Source organism: Mastigoproctus giganteus, chromosome 2, assembly GCF_048544385.1.
Source record: "Mastigoproctus giganteus isolate SK-2022 chromosome 2, ASM4854438v1, whole genome shotgun sequence".
Taxonomy (NCBI): domain Eukaryota; kingdom Metazoa; phylum Arthropoda; class Arachnida; order Uropygi; family Thelyphonidae; genus Mastigoproctus; species Mastigoproctus giganteus.
The window spans coordinates 223,891,517-223,913,289 of record NC_143576.1 but is presented as its reverse complement, the minus strand read 5'-3'; the positions used below and the strand labels follow the sequence as shown (position 1 = coordinate 223,913,289).

At 37.3% G+C, this 21,773-nt stretch overlaps 1 protein-coding gene and 1 non-coding gene across 3 annotated transcripts in view; one reads left to right on the top strand and one right to left on the bottom strand.

Moving 5' to 3' along the window:
- Positions 1–208: 208 nt before the first annotated feature.
- Positions 209–21,773, bottom strand: part of LOC150090170 (uncharacterized) — a 40,430-nt gene continuing 18,865 nt past the window's right edge. For both annotated transcript variants that reach the window (XM_090389763.1, XM_090389762.1), the window contains exons 3-4: positions 15,538–15,602; positions 209–1,805 (exon numbers count right to left, since the gene is read on the bottom strand). In XM_090389763.1, the coding sequence (XP_090245889.1) occupies positions 648–1,805; positions 15,538–15,602 (1,223 nt within the window). In that variant the 3' untranslated portion in view covers positions 209–647. The remainder of the gene's footprint in view (positions 1,806–15,537; positions 15,603–21,773) is intronic.
- On the top strand, positions 11,726–11,798 carry TRNAV-AAC (transfer RNA valine (anticodon AAC)). The gene has a single exon. It is a non-coding gene; the product is annotated as a tRNA-Val (tRNA).

Below are 21,773 nucleotides of genomic sequence, written 5' to 3'. Positions count from 1 at the left end.
CAACAGCTGTTCACAAATAGGAACAAATCCTTGTACACACCTTGTAAAATCACTGCCAAGGGTAAGTGCTGTCGTAATTGCCGCTAATGGAAGACCAACTTGCTATTAAACACTGAATTCCCATTCTTTGATTGGGCAGTATAGAAAAATATAAAATCCATAGTTCATTAAAATTAAAACAAGTCAAGTTAAATAAATATTTTCAACCTGCATTTTAAGGTTTTATTTTCACTTTATACATGAATACCGTGATGGTGACGTGAAAGAACAGATATGTTTCATTGTACCCTTTGGGGGAAATCCTCTTTTTTCATTCAGAAATGCATAATTGGAAATGTTTCCTGTGGGAAGCATATTTTTAATTAAGTATTGCTAGAATCTATGTTTGCATTTATGGCACTCTTCCCAAGATAATGTTAACTAATCAATCAACAGATAAAAGACAAATAACCAAAGTGAATACCTTTCCTTACCAACTTTCTCAGGTATCCCAGACTAAGCTCTCGTACTTACTGATTGGTCAAGTCTTTGTGACGCATAAATCGTAAGAGATACTCACGTTGCTTAAAAATGGATCGTATGGTAGTTCGAAGCAGGAAAGATGAAATACACTTATAGAAAATGGCATCAACTGCTTAGTTCGTGGCTTATGATAATGATATATCTTTGGCTTTAGGATATTTATTTTTCTTATAAATAGGTTTTTTTCCTGATAGGTGGCGATGTAATTTGTCGTAGACGTAATGTATTTCGGAATGGGCGCAGTCGAAAGACCCTTTCTTTTCACAGGAACCGTTTTGTTGTTTAAATGCTGTTCCTCTTGCACAGAAAACTTTGTAATCAATCATCTTTCGTTTTCCAACAGGAACGCAAACGTGAAACATTTCGCAATTGGTTTCAATGTCGGCATAAACGCCTCCAGATACTTTGTCTTCGCAAGTAAAGGAAGTTTCTATTGGAATTCGATGAACATCCAGCTCCCGAGGAAAGTAATATTCCGAATAGGGTGATCGTCTTGACCTTTTTTTACTGTCTTCTTTATTTCCGTCGTCATATTCGTAATCGTACTCGTATTCGTATTGATAGCTGCTGGTGCTTGTGGATATCTGTATATTGCTTGTTGTCCTAGGGGGGGCGGCGGTCGTTGTAGTGGGAACCGGTCTTGTGGTTGTAGTGGGGGGTCTCGTATTCTGTCTACTAACTGCTGGACCAGGTCTTACAGCAGATGCTGCAGGTCTAGATGCAAGATTAAGCCTGGGAGCTGAAGAAGAAGATGGTGGTGGTGGTTGTGGTGGAGCAGTTTGTCTGTTTGAAGGAGGGTTATTACTTCTGAATTGAGTTCCAGATCGGAATCGAGGTCTTGGAGGTGCGGTAGGAACAGTAGGTACTTCGGGAGGAGGAGGAGGAGGTGAAGGTCTAGATGGTGGAGGAGCTGGCTGTGCTCTACGTGGAGGAGGTGGAGCATAAGTATCATATTCTTCGTTAAATATATCGCTACCTTCAAAAGAATTTTTACCAGCGTCGATGTTTCCGTGGACGCTATCGTAGAACTTCGGTGCCAAGCGACAGTACACTTTCTCGTAGTAGTTACATCCACGAGTCGACTGACTAAATATGGTACCATTGGGACAGACAAAACTCATTGGAGACATTTTTCCGTTCGCACCTGGTGCACATACGTGATACACCTGACACCCCGTCTCTGGATCAGCATAGTATTCTCCAGGAGTTTTGTCGACACACGAAAAGCCGGTTTTAGGGATTGTATGTACGTTTAGATGTGGAGGAGCCTGTCTTCGGGTCCGCTATAAAAAAAAGAAAAAGAGAGAGAGAGAGAGAATTAATAACCTAAAAACAATAAAAGTGCTGTAATATTCTTATATTCTTTATTTGGGTAGCATTGTGCGAATATATGTGGAATTCACGTATCTGATTTGGAATAAATTTTTATACATAGGAACAAATAATAGTCGCTAGCTAATTTCTATGACTTAAAAGTTTAAGTTTTGTTTTTATTAATTAAATGCTCATTAACAACAACTTGCTTTTCTTGAAGAATTAGATTAACAACCAATGATTATAAATATAATATGGTTATTTCGATAAAAAGAATAATACAGTATATAGCAAACATAGTCATTATCAATCATTACCTTTAAGGGGTTACATTGGATACCCATATATATATACATATGGGTATTCAATGTAACTCCTTAAAGGTAATGTTTAAAGAGTTACATATGAAAAGCGGTATACAGTTGATGAAATGGTTTCAGTGAATTCAGGATTAGTAAATCAGGTATAACAAATGCATATTATATAGAGAGGAAGAGACATATATATATATATATATATGTCTCTTCCTCTACATATATATATATATATGTAAGTTACTGATATATTTTTACTGATATATTTCTGTAATATTCTATTACAGAAATTACAGAATTCTATTACAGAAACCACATATACGGAAAATTTTCATAAATAACATATACAGTATATACAAATCAATAATATATTATAACACACAACACTGAATATATAAAATGTATGTAATTCTGCTATTTTTTTCTCAAAGATCAGAATTTATAATTGTAGTCATCCTCTGTCTCTCTCTAATCCCCCTAAATGAGCGATAAATTCACAAATTAGAGAACTGTTACATGACAGACATTAAACTCGATACTACAAACAGTGCCAAGGCAGCTGCAGCAACCTGTTCATTAACCCCGGACAACATGCAATCGTATTAATGTTCAGAGTGTATACAGTGTTGAACTAAAAGAACTCCGTTGATCTAAAAACAAAGAGTAAAAGACAGAAAGGCGTGGCCCTTTGGAGACAAGTTCTATCTGGTACACACCATACACGTTAGGCTGAGATTCAAATAATATTAGCCATATGAGTGTTCATATTTATAAAAAGGTTCTTCTCTATTGTTTAAAATAGTTTTTGACAAAACTTCCTATCGATCTCCCTTCGAGAATGTCCATTACTACAATATCAAGCATGAGTTGGAATTTAAATAGCATAATAGCAGAGAACAAATTGTCGGGAACCTACTTTGTGTACAAGATCATTTACCGAGAACTACGACTGTGATTCGCATCAGTCGCTCCCTACTGTATCATTGTTTAAGTATGTCGGTTCTTACATTTTAACATGTTTATAGGCTTGTAGACAGCCAGGCACACTAGAACATCCATCAACGTTTCTTACTGAATATAGCTTTATCTTTTGTAACAATCAGATATTTAAAAATAAATAAATATATATTTTTTATTTTTTTCGTTATACTCAGCTGCATTTGTGTTATTTCTTATTTGTATCACAAATTCATTAACATTTCTAGAAAAAAATATTCTAGGTCTTAATCAAGAATAGTGACACGCTTAGAATTAATAGTGTTAACAATTCCAAAAATTTGAAAACGATATTTGTATTATTATTTAAATTATTTTAAAATAATTTAATTATCTTCCAAAGTAAATTTCATAATTAGCTCTTACTGAAAATTAAAATGAATTTAATTACCGATTTTTATTATTAATATTATTAATGTTACGTTGGCATTCATTTTACGACGCCAAAACCAGCTTGTCACTGAGGAGCTGTCAACCTCAATTCGCACTACTTGTCTTTTGGAAATAATAAATGTCGTTATTCGTTGTTGGTAATGCAGAGAAGGGAGTTTAATTTACTAATGGAAGCAAAAAAGTAAGATAATAATCATTACTACATTTAAAATGCATTTCTGTGCAATTCAGCTTAAATCTCAGTCATAAAAAAAATAATAATAAATAATCATTAACTGATTAGCAATTTCAATCATTAAGTTTTATTTTTGTTTCTTCAGCCGACTAAAATGATAGAGAATTTAATGACTTATTTTTTAAAATAAAAGTATTATGCTGAAACGCAACAGACAAAAAATTTTAATTATTAAGAAAAAATTAATTGAAATACCTAATCATCATTGAATGGCAGCTTCGTTATTATATACATATAACGTATATTGGTTATATATAAATAAATATCTTCCTAATTAAAATCTAGTTGGGTTCTGTGAACGAAGACTATAAGAGGAATTATTACTAATGTATGGAAATTACTTATTGCATTTTTGTTTGTACATTCGTTGTGTTGCTGTATTAGTGATCCTGTTTTTAAGTTATCGGCATGCATAAATAGGAATAGGTCACGATTTTCTAATGAGGGCTGAAATCTTAACATCATTTTAAAGATTTAATGAACCTTAATTGAATGTCAAAAACAAAATTTTTTTAAGTACAACGTCAAAGTTAAAATCAGCAACTGGATGTTCAAATTCGTTCTAATATATAAAATAAGTAATTGTTTGTCGTTCTGTCTTAATTACCAGAACTAATCCTCTTTTTATTGTAAGATATTTGAGTAATTTTATAACTTAGACATCGCTCAAATTCTAGATGTCCAAAATACGCGTGTTTAACGCTTATGCATAATTTTGACATCTAATTTTTTTTTATTTTATAATTCTATTAAAATTTTATTTTCTTAATATTTTAAAATTATTTTCTAATTGAATTTTTCTATTATGTTAACGAAATTATTCCACTTGCGTAGCGAAATTGAATTCCTTAGCTCTATCTTAAGGGATATTGTAATACAGTGTATTAGACATTACATTCATTTTTTTTATGGTGACCCCTATAGTATGCTTCAATGGGTTGAAGGTTGGAAGACCAAAAGAAGAGAGAGAGAGAGAGAGAGAGAGAGAGAGAGAGAGAGAGAGAGAGAGAGAGATTTTGCTAAAAATCTGAGATCTGAATGTTAGTGAAATGTGTTATCTCCATTCAGTCTGAGTATTATAAACATAGGAGCATCCGATTTTCACATCTTTTTTTGAATGAAAACAGAAATTGGTTTTAGGATTCCTGATATAATTTCCAGTCAAATGGAAGCCTGTTCTGCTGGATGGAAAACCGGAAATACCAGTTTTCTTCTACCGAATTTCCGGTTTTTCTTCGTTCAAATTTCCGGTAGCATGAAACCCACTTTAGACACTACAAAATTCTTTCTATTGCAGTCTGATGGAAATTATCTTTTTGTTAAATATTTTTTTAAATGTTTTTTTTTTTTTTTTTTTGCATGCTAAGCAATAAAATTTCGCCTTCTCTTCCTGTTTTCAGTACACAAACAAAGGTGCTCAAATAATACTGGAGATTAAAAAAAAAAGAATAAAAAGAAATTCAGGCTTTTTCTCAAACCCGTTTGAAGTGGTGACCGCAGAACTTGGAAGCTCTACTATAAAGCTCAAATGACGAATCTCAATTCTAAAGGATAACAAAGAAGCACCCAATTTTAGAGAAAGTACTATTTCTAAAAAACGCCTGTGAATTGTAATTCGTGGCGAACCATTGGTTTTTTAGTATCGCTGTTAACATTAAGTTATGGTTGATCATTTTATGGGTTAGATGTTCTGTTTCTTAAAGAATATGGACAATGTCAGTAGCGAAACAAAAAATTCTGCTCCCTCCACGTAAAATTCACAAATTTGTCCCCAGTGTTCTTTAACAATCATGGAAAACCAACCATCTGCATCTTCATGAACCTTCGGAGTTCTCCGCGGTGGCCAACCTGGCGGTAGTTTCTCACTGGAAAATGTTATGTTCATTTTAAGAACATCAGGGTACGAGGGTCATTTCAGAAATTTCTTAAGATAGCTTACGTTTGCAGAGCGGGTTGCTGTGGCAACCTGCATGTGATCACGTACTCAAAGTAAACACCACCAAAATCGGCACACTTTCTCCTATCAGTCAGACGATCAGTCATTGACATAATGATCCTATGATGGCCATGTTAATAGTATCTGCAGATTCGAACCGATGTTCTCAAAGTAACTTATTCATCAAGGAACAGAACGTAATCACAGCGTCTGTAACTGCAATCCACAAAATTCTGCACGAGCCATACTTCAGATGGAACTTCTGGAACTTCACACACGCTCCCCATATGACGCGTATCTATAGCTTCGAGGCTCCTCTGCCTGGGATGTCCATGACAATATCAAGAACAATACTTTGCACATCATCCTTTTTTTCCCCTTGTGGTAAAAGAAATATTAAAACTCCATTTCCAAAAAACGATTAGCGATTCATAGAATTAATTATTAACGAATAATTTAAAAGATTTTTGAGTAGCCCATTGAATGTGCAAGGTCACGAGATGTCAACTTGTTTGTGGTTCATTCCTTGAAGCTATCAATATGTAGTGCCGCGATATTGCTCAGAAAGCGGAAACAAATAAGCAGTGTCATTCGTACCATTTCTAATTGGCACGTACTAAACGAGATAAAGCGAATTGACTGATGCTTATGTATGAATGCAAGTGCAAAGTGCAAGAACATTTTCACCTACTACCATAGATGTTCGTGTCAGTCGCATTATTCTGCGAACCATTTCTTCCGATAATGAAGGTGCCTGATCTCATTTCTCTATTTAACATTAACATTTAGATCCTAAACAGAACATTCTGTATTTATATATTTAGTCATAATTATAATGGTCTGTAATAAGTATTCCTAACCTCCAATTATCCTTTAGTGATTGATAGCGTCCGGGATACGAAAGACGTTGAAAGATTAATAATCAAAACGGACACAATAAGCGGAATTATTTCTCCTAATTAACAAAGCAGCATCCATGACCTGAAGAGAATCTGAAATTTTTTAACAGTAATTTTATACTAAAAACTAGCACATAACATTTTAAATAGGATTCAAAAGCCTTGGAGCCTTAATCGTTATACAAACAGAGAAGATGATCTTTGAAATCAGATAAATCATAGTTATCATTAGCTATTTTCCGGTTATCCAAGTTTTTCATGTTGTTAGCAGTGTTATCTGCCACTTTTATCGTAATTATCCTGTACTCCTCTCCTTCTTCAGCTTCTGCCACGACTTCCGTTTATATCTTCTTCTTTTCTTCTCTTCTTTTACCAATATCTCTGTCTAATCTGTGTACAATCCCATATCAGCTGGCCTTCTTTACAGTACCTCCATCGATCTTTCTCTGCGCTCTAGCTGCTGTAATAATTATAAGAACTTTTTAGAATTTATGGATTCAGGAGGATGAATTGTAGTTACAGTTTCAGTGACACCAGTGCACCTGCTTCATTGTAAAGAAGTGGGGTAAGGTGGACAAAGGCCTGGGAGGGCTTTATAGGAAATTTTACTGAGAAAATGAAAATATTTGAAAGCATTGAAAGCAAATGAAAGCATTGTATCGTTAAGAGAGAGAGAGAGAGACTATGCTTCAATATACCACCTTCTGTTGTTTTACAAAAAAAGGGCGAAATTGTATCGTTAAAATTCATTTGGGAGAGGCTTCACCCGCTGCTCCCTAAAATTAATTGGAACATGGGCACTCCTGTGTCTTTATGGATACTGTCGTGGCAATTCTTTGTTGAGATGATTAATGAATTAATCTCGTGACGTAATTTAAGATACGTTCAGTGCCGCCTTTGTTATATTGTCATAGGTTACTAGCTCCTGGTTTGGGAGCTTAAAAATATATTAAGAGGGCGGACCGAGAAGTGATATTTCTTAATTTATAACGCTAGATGGAACATAAGATTACAACTATGTTCGCTACGTAGCTAATAGTTTCTAGTTCGAATTTATCCTTGAACCCTTGAACTGTGTGGTCCCTAGAACAAATTTTTAAAAAAATAAATAAAATAAAAAGAATAAACGAAGTCCTGGCAGTACAGCAATATTGTTTATCGTGAAAATGAGCGAAATCACTACAATTGTGAAACATTAAAAAGAATTTCTTTGCTGGGATTTGAAGTTGTTTTGCATTTTCTGTATAGTTCAGATTTGAACTAAAAACAACACCTTTTTTTGTTTCCAAAGCTTAAAAGAACATTTCCCAGCTAACAGATATGACTCCGATGAAGAAATTAAAGCAGCCGTGAGGAGGTAGTCGCCTGTCAGCCGAAAGAATTTTACTTGAATGGCGTAAAGAACCTTGTTAAGCGCTGGACGGAATAGGCGAGGGGCATGTAGAAAAATGGAGTATCGAATGAATGAAAACTTTTTTTATCTATAAGAATGTTTTTATCTTTTCGATTTATCTGTATTCTTTCAACAGTTATGCAATAAGAGGCATTACTTTTTATCCCACCCACGTACTTCTCAAGTCAGCTCGATTATCATATAAAACTGCCAGTACAGCACAATCATTACGTCTAACTCCCAACTCCATGACCCTGGGTAGTGCAATTTTTTTTCTTACCACCCATTCAAACTTCATATATTTCCTACAATTATTTGTTTCGCAATAGAAAAAGAAATAGTACCTCAAGTCCCAGAACTGAATCTCTCAGCCCCCCCCCCCCAAGAGATTGAATACCACTCTTTTAAGTTAATGTACTTAAAACATAGCACGAAACCCATCACATTTGCACTCATATAAGACCAGTTTTAAAGAAATTCACCGGCGTTTAGAAAGGGTGTTCGTCGAAAACCGTTACTCCTACTAGTGTACGAATGGATAAATCGTAACTGGGAAGGAAGAAAAACTCTGAAGGATGACTTTTCCCAGACAATCGCCCACAGTTATCTCAGAAGAAAACGTAATGCAGGCAACGTCATCAGGGCAGGTCGGTGAATGACAGTTGTGTGCCTAGTACGTTCGGTAACAGCCATGGGTCTACTTACACTGTTATCTAAGACAGATTGCAGTACATTACATATTATTTTAACAGCATTGGAGCTTATCACGTACATCTGTATTTGTGTATTTTGCTTGTAGATGTATATGTTTGCTTGCCGTTTTGCATATTGGCGGTCAGAAAGGTGTTTCTTCGTAAATAACGTGAAGGGAGGAACCCTTCTCTTTCCGCCTGAGATCGGCTAACTACAACTACACCGTCGATTGAAGAGGACATCGAAATTCCCCCAGTCAACCATGGGAATCAAACCTAGACCATTCCAAAGGAGTGGCAGACGTTGCCGTATCGTGTCGATTAAGCTGCCATAGGGGACGTATAAATTGCACAAGAAGACCTTGCTATGTGCGAGGTGGTTCCAAGTGTCATAGGAAGACAGAAGACAGAAGAGTCTGAGCGATGTCATTTCCCAAGTATCTCAATGATGAAGCAGAAACGTTTGCTAATGGGTTGTGCCGCAAGCTTGTCGGAATGACATAATGCAGACACTTTGAACCAGAGAGGAAGCGATGCACCATTCGAAGAAAATCATGTCCGAGGAAATTCACAGCTTTCGAAAGTACAGGAAGGAGCTTAGTGGTTTAACATTTGTAAAAACCTATTTTGTAAACACGGTTACACATATTCAAGGTAAAGGCAATACAGGAGACCTTGCTTAATATTAGCAATAATCCCATGTTCGGAAAAAAATTTAGATGACTGGAAAAAAGGAGAAAAGTTGTAAGAAATTATACAAAGGAGAATTAGCTGATGGAATCCCAAGGTGTGCCGTGGGAAAAAAGAACTGACCACAAGGCCAAACGACTGTAAAAGATTTCGTTTTCGCTTAAACCCAAGGTGTGGTGTATTTTTATGCTGAAAACGAGTCATACATTGGTGACGTCATAAGCTGTAGAGGGGTCACACGAAAGGGATATTAGGGAGGTGAAACTTTCTTTTTTTGTCAGCAACCGCCCTGCCTGTTTATACGCCGAATATAGGTTATTATGCCACTTTCATATTTACATGGTTCAGATAAGGAACAAGTGCCAGTGAATGAAACAGTAGTGGACGAAAAGCCTATACGGCCAGGACAGCCCAAGTACTTGTCCTACTTGGCTGCACTTCACGTTTAGCATGTCTTTACCTTACTCCGCCCTGTCTCGAAGCTGTTTCGCTATAAAAGAAGGAACCGAACAAGTACAGGTGACCACTCCCGACATTCCGGAGAACAAGACGAAATCGAGCGGCATATTACGAAAGAATATAACGTAGAGTCTGCTTACTGTACCTCAAGGTCACCAGTTTGTGTGTATGTTGTTACTTCCGGTTCCGTTACTGAAATGGTTACTACAATTCGAAGGGCAGGTCACGGCAGAGCAACGTGTAGTGTGATTAACCTTCACGTTCTTGCACGCACTGATAGGCTAAGAAAGGGGAAGGCCACACCAACGGCTGTGTAATAGTGCGTCATTTAATCGCGTGGTTCAATCTTTTTTCAACTCTCCCAAAGCGTGCAATTCTACTTCAGGTATTGTTAAAGGGCGAAACCAGCTACTGCCAGCAAGCCATTAGAAGTTCAAGTGAGAAAGTTCTACACACCTTGCCGAAAAGATTTATTAGTTTCAGAGAGTAGGAATAATTTTAGCCAAGGTTATTTAGGGCTATTGTCATTTGCTATAGACAATAGAACATATGGCCATTTCTGATAAGGGCGCTATTCCAAGAAAATTAGGGAAATGGCCAAGGAAATTTTCAAACCAAGATGAATTACAATTACTCCCTGGGGAATCAGTCCCATACGACAACCGCCAGAGGTTTTTTAATACATTACAAATTAAAAAAACAAAGAGATGGAAATTACATTTAAATAATGCTATAAAATAAACACAACACGAAAATAAAAATTAATCGTTGTGAAAATTACCGTTGTTATTGTTTTAGAATATACTCAGAGGCAAACTAAGGCTTTGAGGAATCAATACATCCTGTCTGTAATTTAATGAATTCTATGGTCGCTTTTTACTGTTTTTGGGTTGAAGAACCTAGTTGTTAGAGACATAGAAGCATTGTAAATGGATTGCTCATCCATCCATGCGTGTAAAAGATCACAATAAACGACCTTCAGAAGATGGTCGTTTACCAAAATATGTCTTTTTATTTTGTCATTTAGAATGCTGTATGTTTTTGAACAATCCAAAATAACATTTAGAATAGAGTTCGATTTAATTGTAACTGATCTTTTGTTTACAAATGAACACACCTCCCTATATAGTATACATTTAGAGGTGGTAGATGACTCTCATCAACCGGTGCAATACCACTACTTTGCTTATTGTAGGTTTGAAGTGGTGAAACCCGTGTTTAGTCTCTAGAGCAAAGTTTCCGGCGCCCCCCTCCCCCCATACTTCTCCTTCAACCCATGCACGGTACCAAGTACTATAGGTTTAAATACCTTTCGTGTTTGGGATTTCATAAAAAAAAAATAAATAAATAAATAAAAATATACGCAATAATAAATAAAATACGAAATGCAATACTAAAAGAATTGCACCTTCCCTCGTGGGTAGCATATTGATATAATCACCGTCTCCCTACATCTGGTGGAAAAGACCTGAGTTCGAATCCCGTCAATAACGCGAAGAATTTTTATGGGTCGTTTTCAACCGGCTCAGTTGTTTTCAGGCGACGGTAGCATGGATTTTTCTCCCGGAAACTCAGCTTTTAATAATAATCAGTCCAAGGCCATTATATCTCAATCTGTTATCTATCTGTTAATAACAACCTTTGCTATTATTACTTTTATCATATTAACTGGAAAAGCTATTCTTTATTACTTCGAAAAATAATATCGTTGTTGGATAAATTATACATTTTGGTTTGATCAATATCTTTTGGATAGATTCAAACTTGACTTTTTCATCCATCAAACAGTAAAACGACCTCAGGACACACAATTTACAGGCATATTATATAGGGTGGCGCAATATGGCTAAGTTGCTGATGCGCTTTAAAACCTATTATATGTGTGCCTGTGGTGTAGTGGTTATCACATCCGCCTAACACGCGGAAGGTCCCAGGTTCGATACCTGGCAGGCACATGAGGTGGTTACTTTTGGGGGGTGGGGGAGATGTTTAGACTGGATTACAGGAAGTTTTATTGTAGCCAACGAGTTATAAATTACAAAATACAGTACGTAACTACCTACTTGGATGGTAGAGGCTGACAGTTTGGGGAAATTCAAAGGTCAGCCGGATAATTACCTACAGGAGGAGGGAAACGTATAGGTTGTCTATTTCCTTTTCTCTTATTAATTATTATTATTATTTTTTAAAAATGTTCTTCTTTTTATTATTATTTTTTTATTTTTTTTATTTTATTCTATTTATTTATTATTATTTTTTTTTTTGGCTGGTGCAGCATAAGCCATAGGCTTCCTTGCACCATGTGGCCATTGCTAATACTAATACTAATATTAATACTACAATAACTAACCAACCGACTCACCAAAAAAACTGTATTTTAGTAAAAAAAAAAAAAAATATATATATATATATATTTCAGATACTTCTTGAAGATTGTACTTCTTTCACACTTTGCTTCACATGTCCATTTTGAACTGGAATCCACAAAGCTAAGAGGTAGGAAATGAAGTTTAACATTGACAAATGTAAAGTACTACATATGGGAAACAGTAACCCCAGATCAACGTATCAACTCTGTGGTACTACGCTGACAGTGGTAGAGAATGAAAAGGACCTGGGGGTAATTGTGCAGGCAGATATGAAGTTCTCTGAGCAGTTCAGACGAGCTGCAAGAGTAGCTCATGGTGTCTTGTCAATGATATACAGGAATTTTTCTAGCAGGGATAGGGATGTGATTATTCCCTTGTATAAGGCATTGGTCAGGCCACACCTTGAGTACTGTATACAGGTCTGGAGGCCTCATTTCAAGAAGGATGTAGAGCTGCTGGAACGAGTACAGAGAAGGGCAACAAGATTAGTGAATGGAACAAAGGGTTGCTCTTACGAAGAAAGGCTTAAGTTTTGCAAATTACAGAGTCTGGAGACTAGGCATCGGCGAGGTGATCTGATAGAGGTGTATAAGGCTTTGAATGGCTTGAGCATGCTCAATGCCGATGGGATTCTTCCTCTTGCTCAGAATAATCACCTGAGAGGGCATAAATTCAAATTGAGGAAGGACGGGTGTCGGATAGATGTGCGGAAATTTGTCTTTAGCCAGCGGGCAGTTGGTTTGTGGAATAGACTTCCATCACTTGTTGTTGAAGTTGATAGCCTAAACAAATTTAAGGCTCAGCTGGACAGGTATTTCGAACGAACGGAGGGGTGAAATGGGAGTAGTGGTTGTGCTTTTTTTTTTTTTTTTCTTGGCTGATGCTGAATAAGCTTGCTTTCTTGCATCATATGCCTCTACTAATGCTAATGCTAAGTGAGCTTCTTCTACCTGTAGTTGTCGACGTTATGTATTCCTGGAGTTCGCCAGTTGTGGAACTTTCTGATCGACTGTTGTACTTCTTCCTTCCGAATCTCCCATTCTCTCATCTCTTGTACGTCCTTGATTTTCTTCCGTTCTAGTACTATTCAGGGGAGCTCGGCTGTTATGTCTTTCTTCACTGCTACATATGTTGCCCAGAACTCCTCGATCGCCTTCTGCTCGGATGGTCCATTTCCGTCTTTCCAGTCTTGTCCGATACACCTTTGGTTTCAGCGAAGATTCGTTTGTTTTTTCCTCTGGGGGTTCTCTTCGTATCGGCTTAGTCTCTTGCTGAGTACCAGGAGTGCTTCAGTGTGTCTAAATATTATCATATTCTCGGAATTTTGGCCTTGTGTTTGCTGTGGACGCTGTCTCTCTTGAGGATACTCTTCACTTTTCCAATTAATTTCTTACTCCTATTACCCCGTAGATATTGGCCTATCTTGACTCGTAATTCTTCTATCTTTTGCTGAAAGCTTCTTTCCCGGCCTCGTCTCTTTCCACTACCTCTACTCTGTATTGTATTTCTTCTTGCTCTTTCTCCTCTGATTCGGTGTTGTCCATATTATTATTATTATTAAATCCTTTATTACATGCCTGTTACATGCAGAAGTACCATTGCAGTTTATAAATCTCAGTGTTTCTCCATGTGAGTTATTCCGAGTGGTGACACGAAGTTTATTAAAGATTCCCTGCCAATATCAGTCTTTCTACAAAAAAAAGGTTAATAATACATTCATTTTACGTAACGATAACGTGATCGCTTTTCATTGCTCTTCTTACCATTCGGTCTATGATATTATATATTTTCATTGTCAGTAATTTGAACTAAATCTTTTAGAGTAAGCCTTGCACAGTTCAAGACTGTGCAACGGTATTTAGTGCACAAGTGCACTTTGTTTTGGAAGCATTTACCTGTTCTTGATGACAATCGTTTAGGGGGTAACCTATGTATATCGAGTTTTGTATCAGGATTAACAGTAACAGAGAGTGCCATTAGAAACCGTTTTAGGCAATTAGATAAATTTTGAAAGTTATATTAACAACAACTGCAATGTAGGCATTTGATATTTTCTCCAAGAAAATTGGAGTTGTACTTTATGAGTCAAATGACCTAAGAAAATTAAACCGCGGGTAGAGATACGTGTTTATACTTCTAGGCACTTAATACAAAGGTTAGACCAGAAGAGCCCGAAGTCCCTTGATAGAAATGCAGGCCGTTCTATTAATTATTTTTTATGGAAATGACTTTCGCATAAGAGTACGCAGTCTTCACCTCGCTAGTAAGAAACAAAAATTTATATAATTTTATAAAATGGGGTATCTCCCTTTGGTTCCATCACCCACTAATATTTTCGTATAAGTATAGCACCGCTAACTTGTAAAAATTGAGAAGCTTGACCGCCTAACGAAGGTTTGATATCACTAGCTCATACCAGGGTAAGCAAGACACTTTCCCCACACCACAGTCCTTAATAATCAGTGCAAGGCCATTACGTCTTTATCTGTTATTATCTATCTGTTAGCACAGCCCTTGCTATTATTATTTTTATCATATTAACCGGAAAAGTTATTCTCATTACTTCAAAAAATAATGTCATTGGTGGATATTTGATCATATCTTTTGGATACATTCAAGCTTGTCAAACTTGGTTGGACTGTGAAACTTGGTGCAACTGTGAATTTATGGGCCCATATGCACGCCCACGTTTGGAAACTGTTCTTCCACCCCACCCCTCCACCCCGTTTGAAGGTTGGTTATTGTCAAGTTTTATTTCAAAGAGGAAATTAATTTTTTCTACCTGTGCACTTGGGAAATTATCCTTTTCGCCACACCAATAGTCCTTGAGCAGAAATGATAAAATAAATGACTACTGTTTTGAGTTAAACATGATAAAAAGCATTAGTATTTAGTAGTGACCAAACTATGCAAGGAAGCAAGAATACACAGGATATATATACACTGATGGAATTATAAAAAGAGATGTAAATGAGTTGCATCTTCGAGACTGGGTTGGCTATAGTCGTGGTACTTCGAAAGTATAATTTCGTAACTTACCGGTTTAATTTTGTATAATTTTAAAACAGAGTACAGTATTGTATTAATTAGCGATTACTTTACTTCAAAGGAAAAATAATAGTTAAATTTTGAAAACTGGAGCATATTAAAAAATACAGTATTCTCTAAGCAACTAAGAGACTTAAATAATTTATTTCGGTATTTTTTAATCCATAGATTATTTGCCTTTAGAAAGCAGCACGGAGAAATGTAGAACGCAGAGCACAATAAGACAGACTACATAAGTGGAATTTTAATGTGCACACAGTCACGTTTCTTGACTTACTTGAACTCCTGCCTTCCACTCAGAATGGACAGCTTCAGACAACGGGAAATGTTGCAGTATCGCCCCTGGGAAGGGAAAAATTATGCATTAGAATGAATATATTAATTATAATATTGTAAATATTAATAAATCAAAACTTTCACTTCCATCCAGTCAGATTTTAAAAAATCTGCACTAATTACAGATTTGTTCAGAGTGTTCACTTAAAAGCGTGATCACAGCGAAGACGTAATTAATGTTACCATACTTTCTGTCTCTCTCAATTGCCTGCCATAATTGTCTAAATAATAATCATGTCATTCCCTCTTCGGGCACGTACAAGAAAAATTGTGAAAGGCCTAGCTTCTTCACAGTATCGAATAGACTCAACTTCTATTTCAAAATTCGGTGTGAAAATCCTTGAAAACATTAAAATGTGACAATAATCTTGGATATTTCGAAACAGGTCATTAAAATTATTTAGGTTAATATCACTAACAGTAATTAAGATCGTTCCATAAGATCATTCCATCGTTCCATAAGTCTTTGTTATGCTTCTGTTTATTATTTGTTTTGTAATTTGTCAGAGGGAACAGGTTTTAGAAAAGTATCAAAGCAATTAGTAAATGAAATGATTACTTTGATACTTTCCTCGATATGATAGTTAATTCTGTGCGTTTGCTGCTACAACTGTTGTAGCTGATAAACGAGATTAACTCTACAAACAGAAAAACAGTTTATATGACTCTAAAGTGTTAGGAATATTACTAAGATTTGATTAACATAAAGGAAAGAGATGGACAATTGCATTCTTGAGTGTCGCTAGTAATGCCTTTAAATGTTTATTGATGGCATCCTGCCTCTTGCTCAGAGGCAGGATGCCATCAACGTTCAGTTTACTCACTCACTCACCTCATTCTTAGTCTTAAACATCTCAATCAGATCTTTTCGCAGGTGCCTAGGTTCCGGACGCTGCAATTTCCAGAACTGAAATCTTCCTGGTTGGAGAGACCTTTTTTCCTCTATGCACCGTTCCAACAGATCCACATCTTTCCTAAAATGAGGCCCCTAGGCCTCTGTTTATTACTCAAGATGTGGCCCAACCACTGCCAACGGGATAATCACCTCCTTATCCCTGCTGCCAAAATTCCTGTATTTCATTGACAAAACCCCATGAACTGTCCCAGCAGTCTGTCTGCACTGTTCAGAGAACTTTCATATCTGGCTCCACAATTACCCTCAGGTCTTTTTTATTCTCTACCCTGAGGGTGATACCACACAGTTGGTATGTTATTCTGGGATTGCTGCTACCCACGTTCAGTACTTTGCATTTTTCGATCTTAAACCTCAGTTGCTACTTCCCAACCCATGTGCCTAATTTTTCTGTATTTGCAGTAGCATTCTCTGATTACTGCCATTTGTTGCCCCTTCCAACCTTTGTATCATCCATAAACTTAGACGTTCAGTTGAGCAACATATTGACAAATCAATTCCTTGCGATTAGTATCTTCAGACGGTAGGATGGGTGAATGGGCTGAAGAGACAAGTATTGCCAAATAATCTGTAAGGGTGGCGGAAATTCATCGAAGGGCAGACCAAATCAGTTTCAACGTGGATTAATTGTAATTCTTCAAATTTATCGTTTGTCTTAGTTTTTATATCAGAGATATGGTCGAGCAATGGTGCATGCATTGCTCAAAGATCTGTGAAAATAAATTACATCCGTTTCATAGTTTACAATAGTAATAGTAATAGAGGCATGTGCTGTAAGAAAGCAAGAGTATGAGCTTATGTAGCATCAGCCAAAAAAAAAAAATTCACACAACGATTCCCTCTAAATGTTTGTCCAGTTCTTCCTTGAATTTATTTAACCTATCAACTTCCACAACGACAGATGGAAGTTTGTTCAACCAATTAACCACCCGCTGGCTAAAGGCAAATTTCCGCACATCTATTCTACATCTGTCTTTCCTCAATTTGAATTTATGACCCCTTAGGTTCGTAATCTGAGCAAGGGGAAGAATCCCATCAGAATTCAGCGTGCTCAACCCATTCAAGGCCTTATACACCTCAATCAGATCACCTCGCAGGTGCGTAGTCTTCAGCCGCTGCAATTTGTAGTACTTAAGCCTCTCTTGGTAAGAGGATCCCTTCATTCCCCTCATCAATCTTGTTGCCTTTCTCTGTACATGCTCAAGCAAATCTACATCCTTCCTAAAATGAGGCCTCCAGACCTGTACGCAGTACTCAAGGCGTGGCCTGACCATTGCTTTATACAAAGGGATAATTACCTCCTTTTCTCTGCTAGAAAAATTCCTGTATATATCATTGACAAAACCCCATGAACTGCTCTTGCAGCCGGTCTGCATTGCTCAGAAAACTTCATATCTGACTGCACAATTACTCCGAGATCATTTTCATTTTCTACCACCCTAAGTGTAGTACCACACAGTTGGTACGTTCCTCTCGGGTTACTTCTACCCATATGCAGTACTTTGCATTTGTCAATGTTAAACTTCAGTTGCCACTTCTCAGCCCAAATTTTCTAGATCCTGTTGCATTACCACACTGCCATTAACAACCCTGCCAACCTTTGTATCATCTGCAAACTTCGACACTAAGCTTGATATACCTTCATCAATATCATTGATAAATATACAAAACAACAGCGGGCCCAACACCGAACCTTGTGGAACTCCACTAATAACATTAGTTCACGACAAGCAGCGTCCATTGATTACCACTCTGTCTTCTTCCACTGAACCACCCTTTTATCCATTGTAGCAACGTACCCTTAATACCATTCTGCTCCAATTTGTACAGTAGTTTTCCATGTGCAACAGTGTCAAAAGCTTTCCTGAAATCCAAATATATGATATCAGAATTATTTTTTGCATCCCGTTCCTTTGTAACCACATCATAATATCCAATCAAATTTGTCACAAAAGACTTCCCCTTAACAAACCCATGCTGTGTCTGAATTATTGCTGCAGGCTTGTCTAGATGATCCTGCAATGCATCTTTAACCAGTGACTCCATTATTTTACCCGGAACAGAAGTTAAACTAACTAGTCTGTAATTACTCGTGTCACCCTTCGATCCCCCCTTTGTGAATTGGGGATACATTTGCACATCTGCAGTCTGTGGGGACCTCCCCTGAGTCCAAGGATGCTCTCATAATTATGGCTAAGGGTTTGCTTACTTCCCTCGCTGCCTCTTTCAATATAACTGGATAGATTCCTTCTGCTCCAGGTGCCATTCTTATGTTTAACTTCAACAATTCCTCCTCCACTTTGCTCTCAGTTATTACAAAATCATTAAGCACCCTGCTACAATTTGATAACCTTCTGCCTTCTGCCATTTTCCTTCCTTAATAACTCCTCATGTGTGAATGTAGATGTAAAATACTCATTAGTTTGTTTGCTCTCTGAGCAGGATCATCAACGGTCGAACCATCGATATCAAGTGGACCAATCTGATTCAAATCCCTTTCTTTTAGAATTTATATAAGTAAAGAAATCCTTGCTGTTTTTCTTAGCATCCTTTTCAAAGATTTCTCGTAATCTGTCTTCGCTTGCCTAATTTCCTTTGTGACTTGATTAGAGACTAGCTTATGTCTGCCATAGGCTTCTGTGTCGCCTGATAATTTAAATGCATCCCATGCATTTTTTTTCTCTGCCACAGGCTTCTGTGTCGCCTGATAATTTAAATGCATCCCATGCATTTTTCTTCTCTGCCACGAGTCTAGTTCATTAGTTCAACGTAAACTGTGAAACGGGTGGAATTTACTTTCCCTTGCGAGTACTGTGGTACAGGTTGTAAAGTTTTTTTTTTCCAACAACAAAGTAAAATTTTATTTTCTTGGACCTTTTTTTTTGTTGTACTGTAGATAATCATCCATAGCGTTACCATTACATTATAACATGTTGAACTTATTCATCTTTTAACACTTAGCAGTTTAATTTGGTTTTTAATTTTGTATGTTTTTTTCTTGAAGTAGTTCTTTGGTAATTGCCTCATGGTTATTATGGACAGACATAATACACGATAAAGATTATATCTTGTACCACACCTAATGGAGAGTCATAACCAAAATAATTGATGCGTCAAGAAACATCCAAACAACTACTTCATTGTATGAAAAACTGCGTTTCTCACCTCCCCCTCTGTACTCGACTGTAAAATACTTTTTATAAACGGTAATTTCATTTACAATTACCAGTTTTGAAACCACTGATTTAAGTTTAAAAACTGATGGTAAAACCACTGATGGGTTAAAAAAAATCATCATTAATACAAAAAATAGTGACAAATGGGCCTGGAGTACTGGGGTCCATAGTTTAATAATTTCAAATTTGTCAGTTGATAAAGGGACACGTGTTCCGAAAGCTACTGAATTTGTACTTATATTTTATAACTGGGTATACTGTAAATATCTATTTGAAATTATTAATACAAAAAAAAAAAAAAAAAAAAAGGAATTGTTTCGCAAATTTTAAATTAAACATTTTACATGTTAGACAACATGTAAAACATATTGGCTAATATAGTCATAACTAAAGCTCTCACGTGCTTGTTAAATCATTCAACTGATGTAACAGAGTACATCTTTTGCATAATGCCATATAACCCAAAATTCTGAGTTATTCTGAGCCTACCGCGAGGTTTAATTTCCATAAATCTGTCATAAATTGCTGTTCACCGTCTGGCTTTTGACACTTCCAGAGGTGAAGTGTCAGAAACCAGACAGTGTAGTATGTATCCTGGGGCCAGTTTATTTGTTTTTTTGCTGGATGAAAGACTTCAGTTTCCGGGAACAAAACGTGAAACCCTCCGCGTAGATTGCCACGATGTGCAAATACCCATAAAAATTCTTCACATCCCAACGGGATTTTAGTCCCCTGTCACCCCCTCTCCAACGCTATATGATAGAATAGCAATCATTAGTGGCGGCTTGTGACTCTGATGTATGGGGGTGCTGCTTCTTAAAGTTACATTAAATTGCCGTTGTTATAATACATGTAGACATACACTGTGCTGCCACTTTATTAGATACACCCCTGCTGTGCACACAAATAGTTTGTCTCACAATGTTGCAAGTCACATGACCACAGTTGTGGACATAAATGCAGCAGAACAACCTTTCTAGTATAAGTTAAGCTAACAAACCGTAGCAAGAATGGGGAAAAGGAGTGATCTGATGGACTTCGAACGTGGCATGGTAGTAGGTGCTTTTTTTTGTTAGTTGGCGCATCGGCATTCTGTGGCCATAATGCACCTTCCAAAGTTTTTGCACTACTCTGATCCAAGCCCGAGGCGGGATTCGAACCCGCGACCTTTGGTTTGCCAGGCACGTACGTTACCCACCCGGCTAGCCCTGTCGGCGGTAGTAGGTGCAAGACGTGCTGGACAAAGCATCTCTGAAATGGCAGGTCTCCTGAACTTTTCACGCACCACAGTTTCAAGAGTGTATTTAGAATGGTGCAACGAACAGAAAACATCATGTTAACGGCACTCCTGTGGAAGAAAATCGCTTGTTGATGAGAGTATAGAGTGTATTTAGTATCAGGCAGCACCAGGGGTTTCCCCCATCTCCGCGTTGCTTTCATTGTAAGTGTGCCAGTTCACTGGAAAGGCCAGAGATTTAAAAGTGTGTGGATATTGTACATGTGTAGTGTTGTGCTCTGTTGTTCATTTGGCCGTTTAGCCGCTGGACCCCTGCTGAGGCCCAACGTTGGCCACACTCAGCCCCGTGGAGGCAGGCCAGGTATACCAGCATTATAATTATTTACTCTGGCAGGTCCTGTCACCTAATTTCCTGAGATTTCAGTGGCTAGGACCTAACAAAAAAAAAAAAATAATAATAAATAAATTAAAAAAAAAAAATTTTGATCTTTCGCGTGGGGGGGGGAAGGGGTAAGAGCGCTAGGATTTGAAAGGTCGAAACTATTGGCAAACAGTAATTTGGACGTGTAGGGCAATCGCTTGTGTAGATAGAGTAGGGGAGGGAGACTAAAGACTGGGGGGGAGAGACAGAAATATGGAGTCAATAGGGAAGGCGACCCCAATAGGTGTCAGTGGGGCATGCCCATGCCCCACCAGGAGGAAAAATGGGGGTGGCGAGGAAGGGAAGAGACAAGAGGGCAGGCACCTCCCCCCCCCCACCAGGGAAGTGGAGTGGAAAGAAAGCCAGGAAAGAGTGCCCAGCTCGGTTGCCAATTGGCGCACTGGCAGCAACTCTGCTGTTCAAGGTGGGG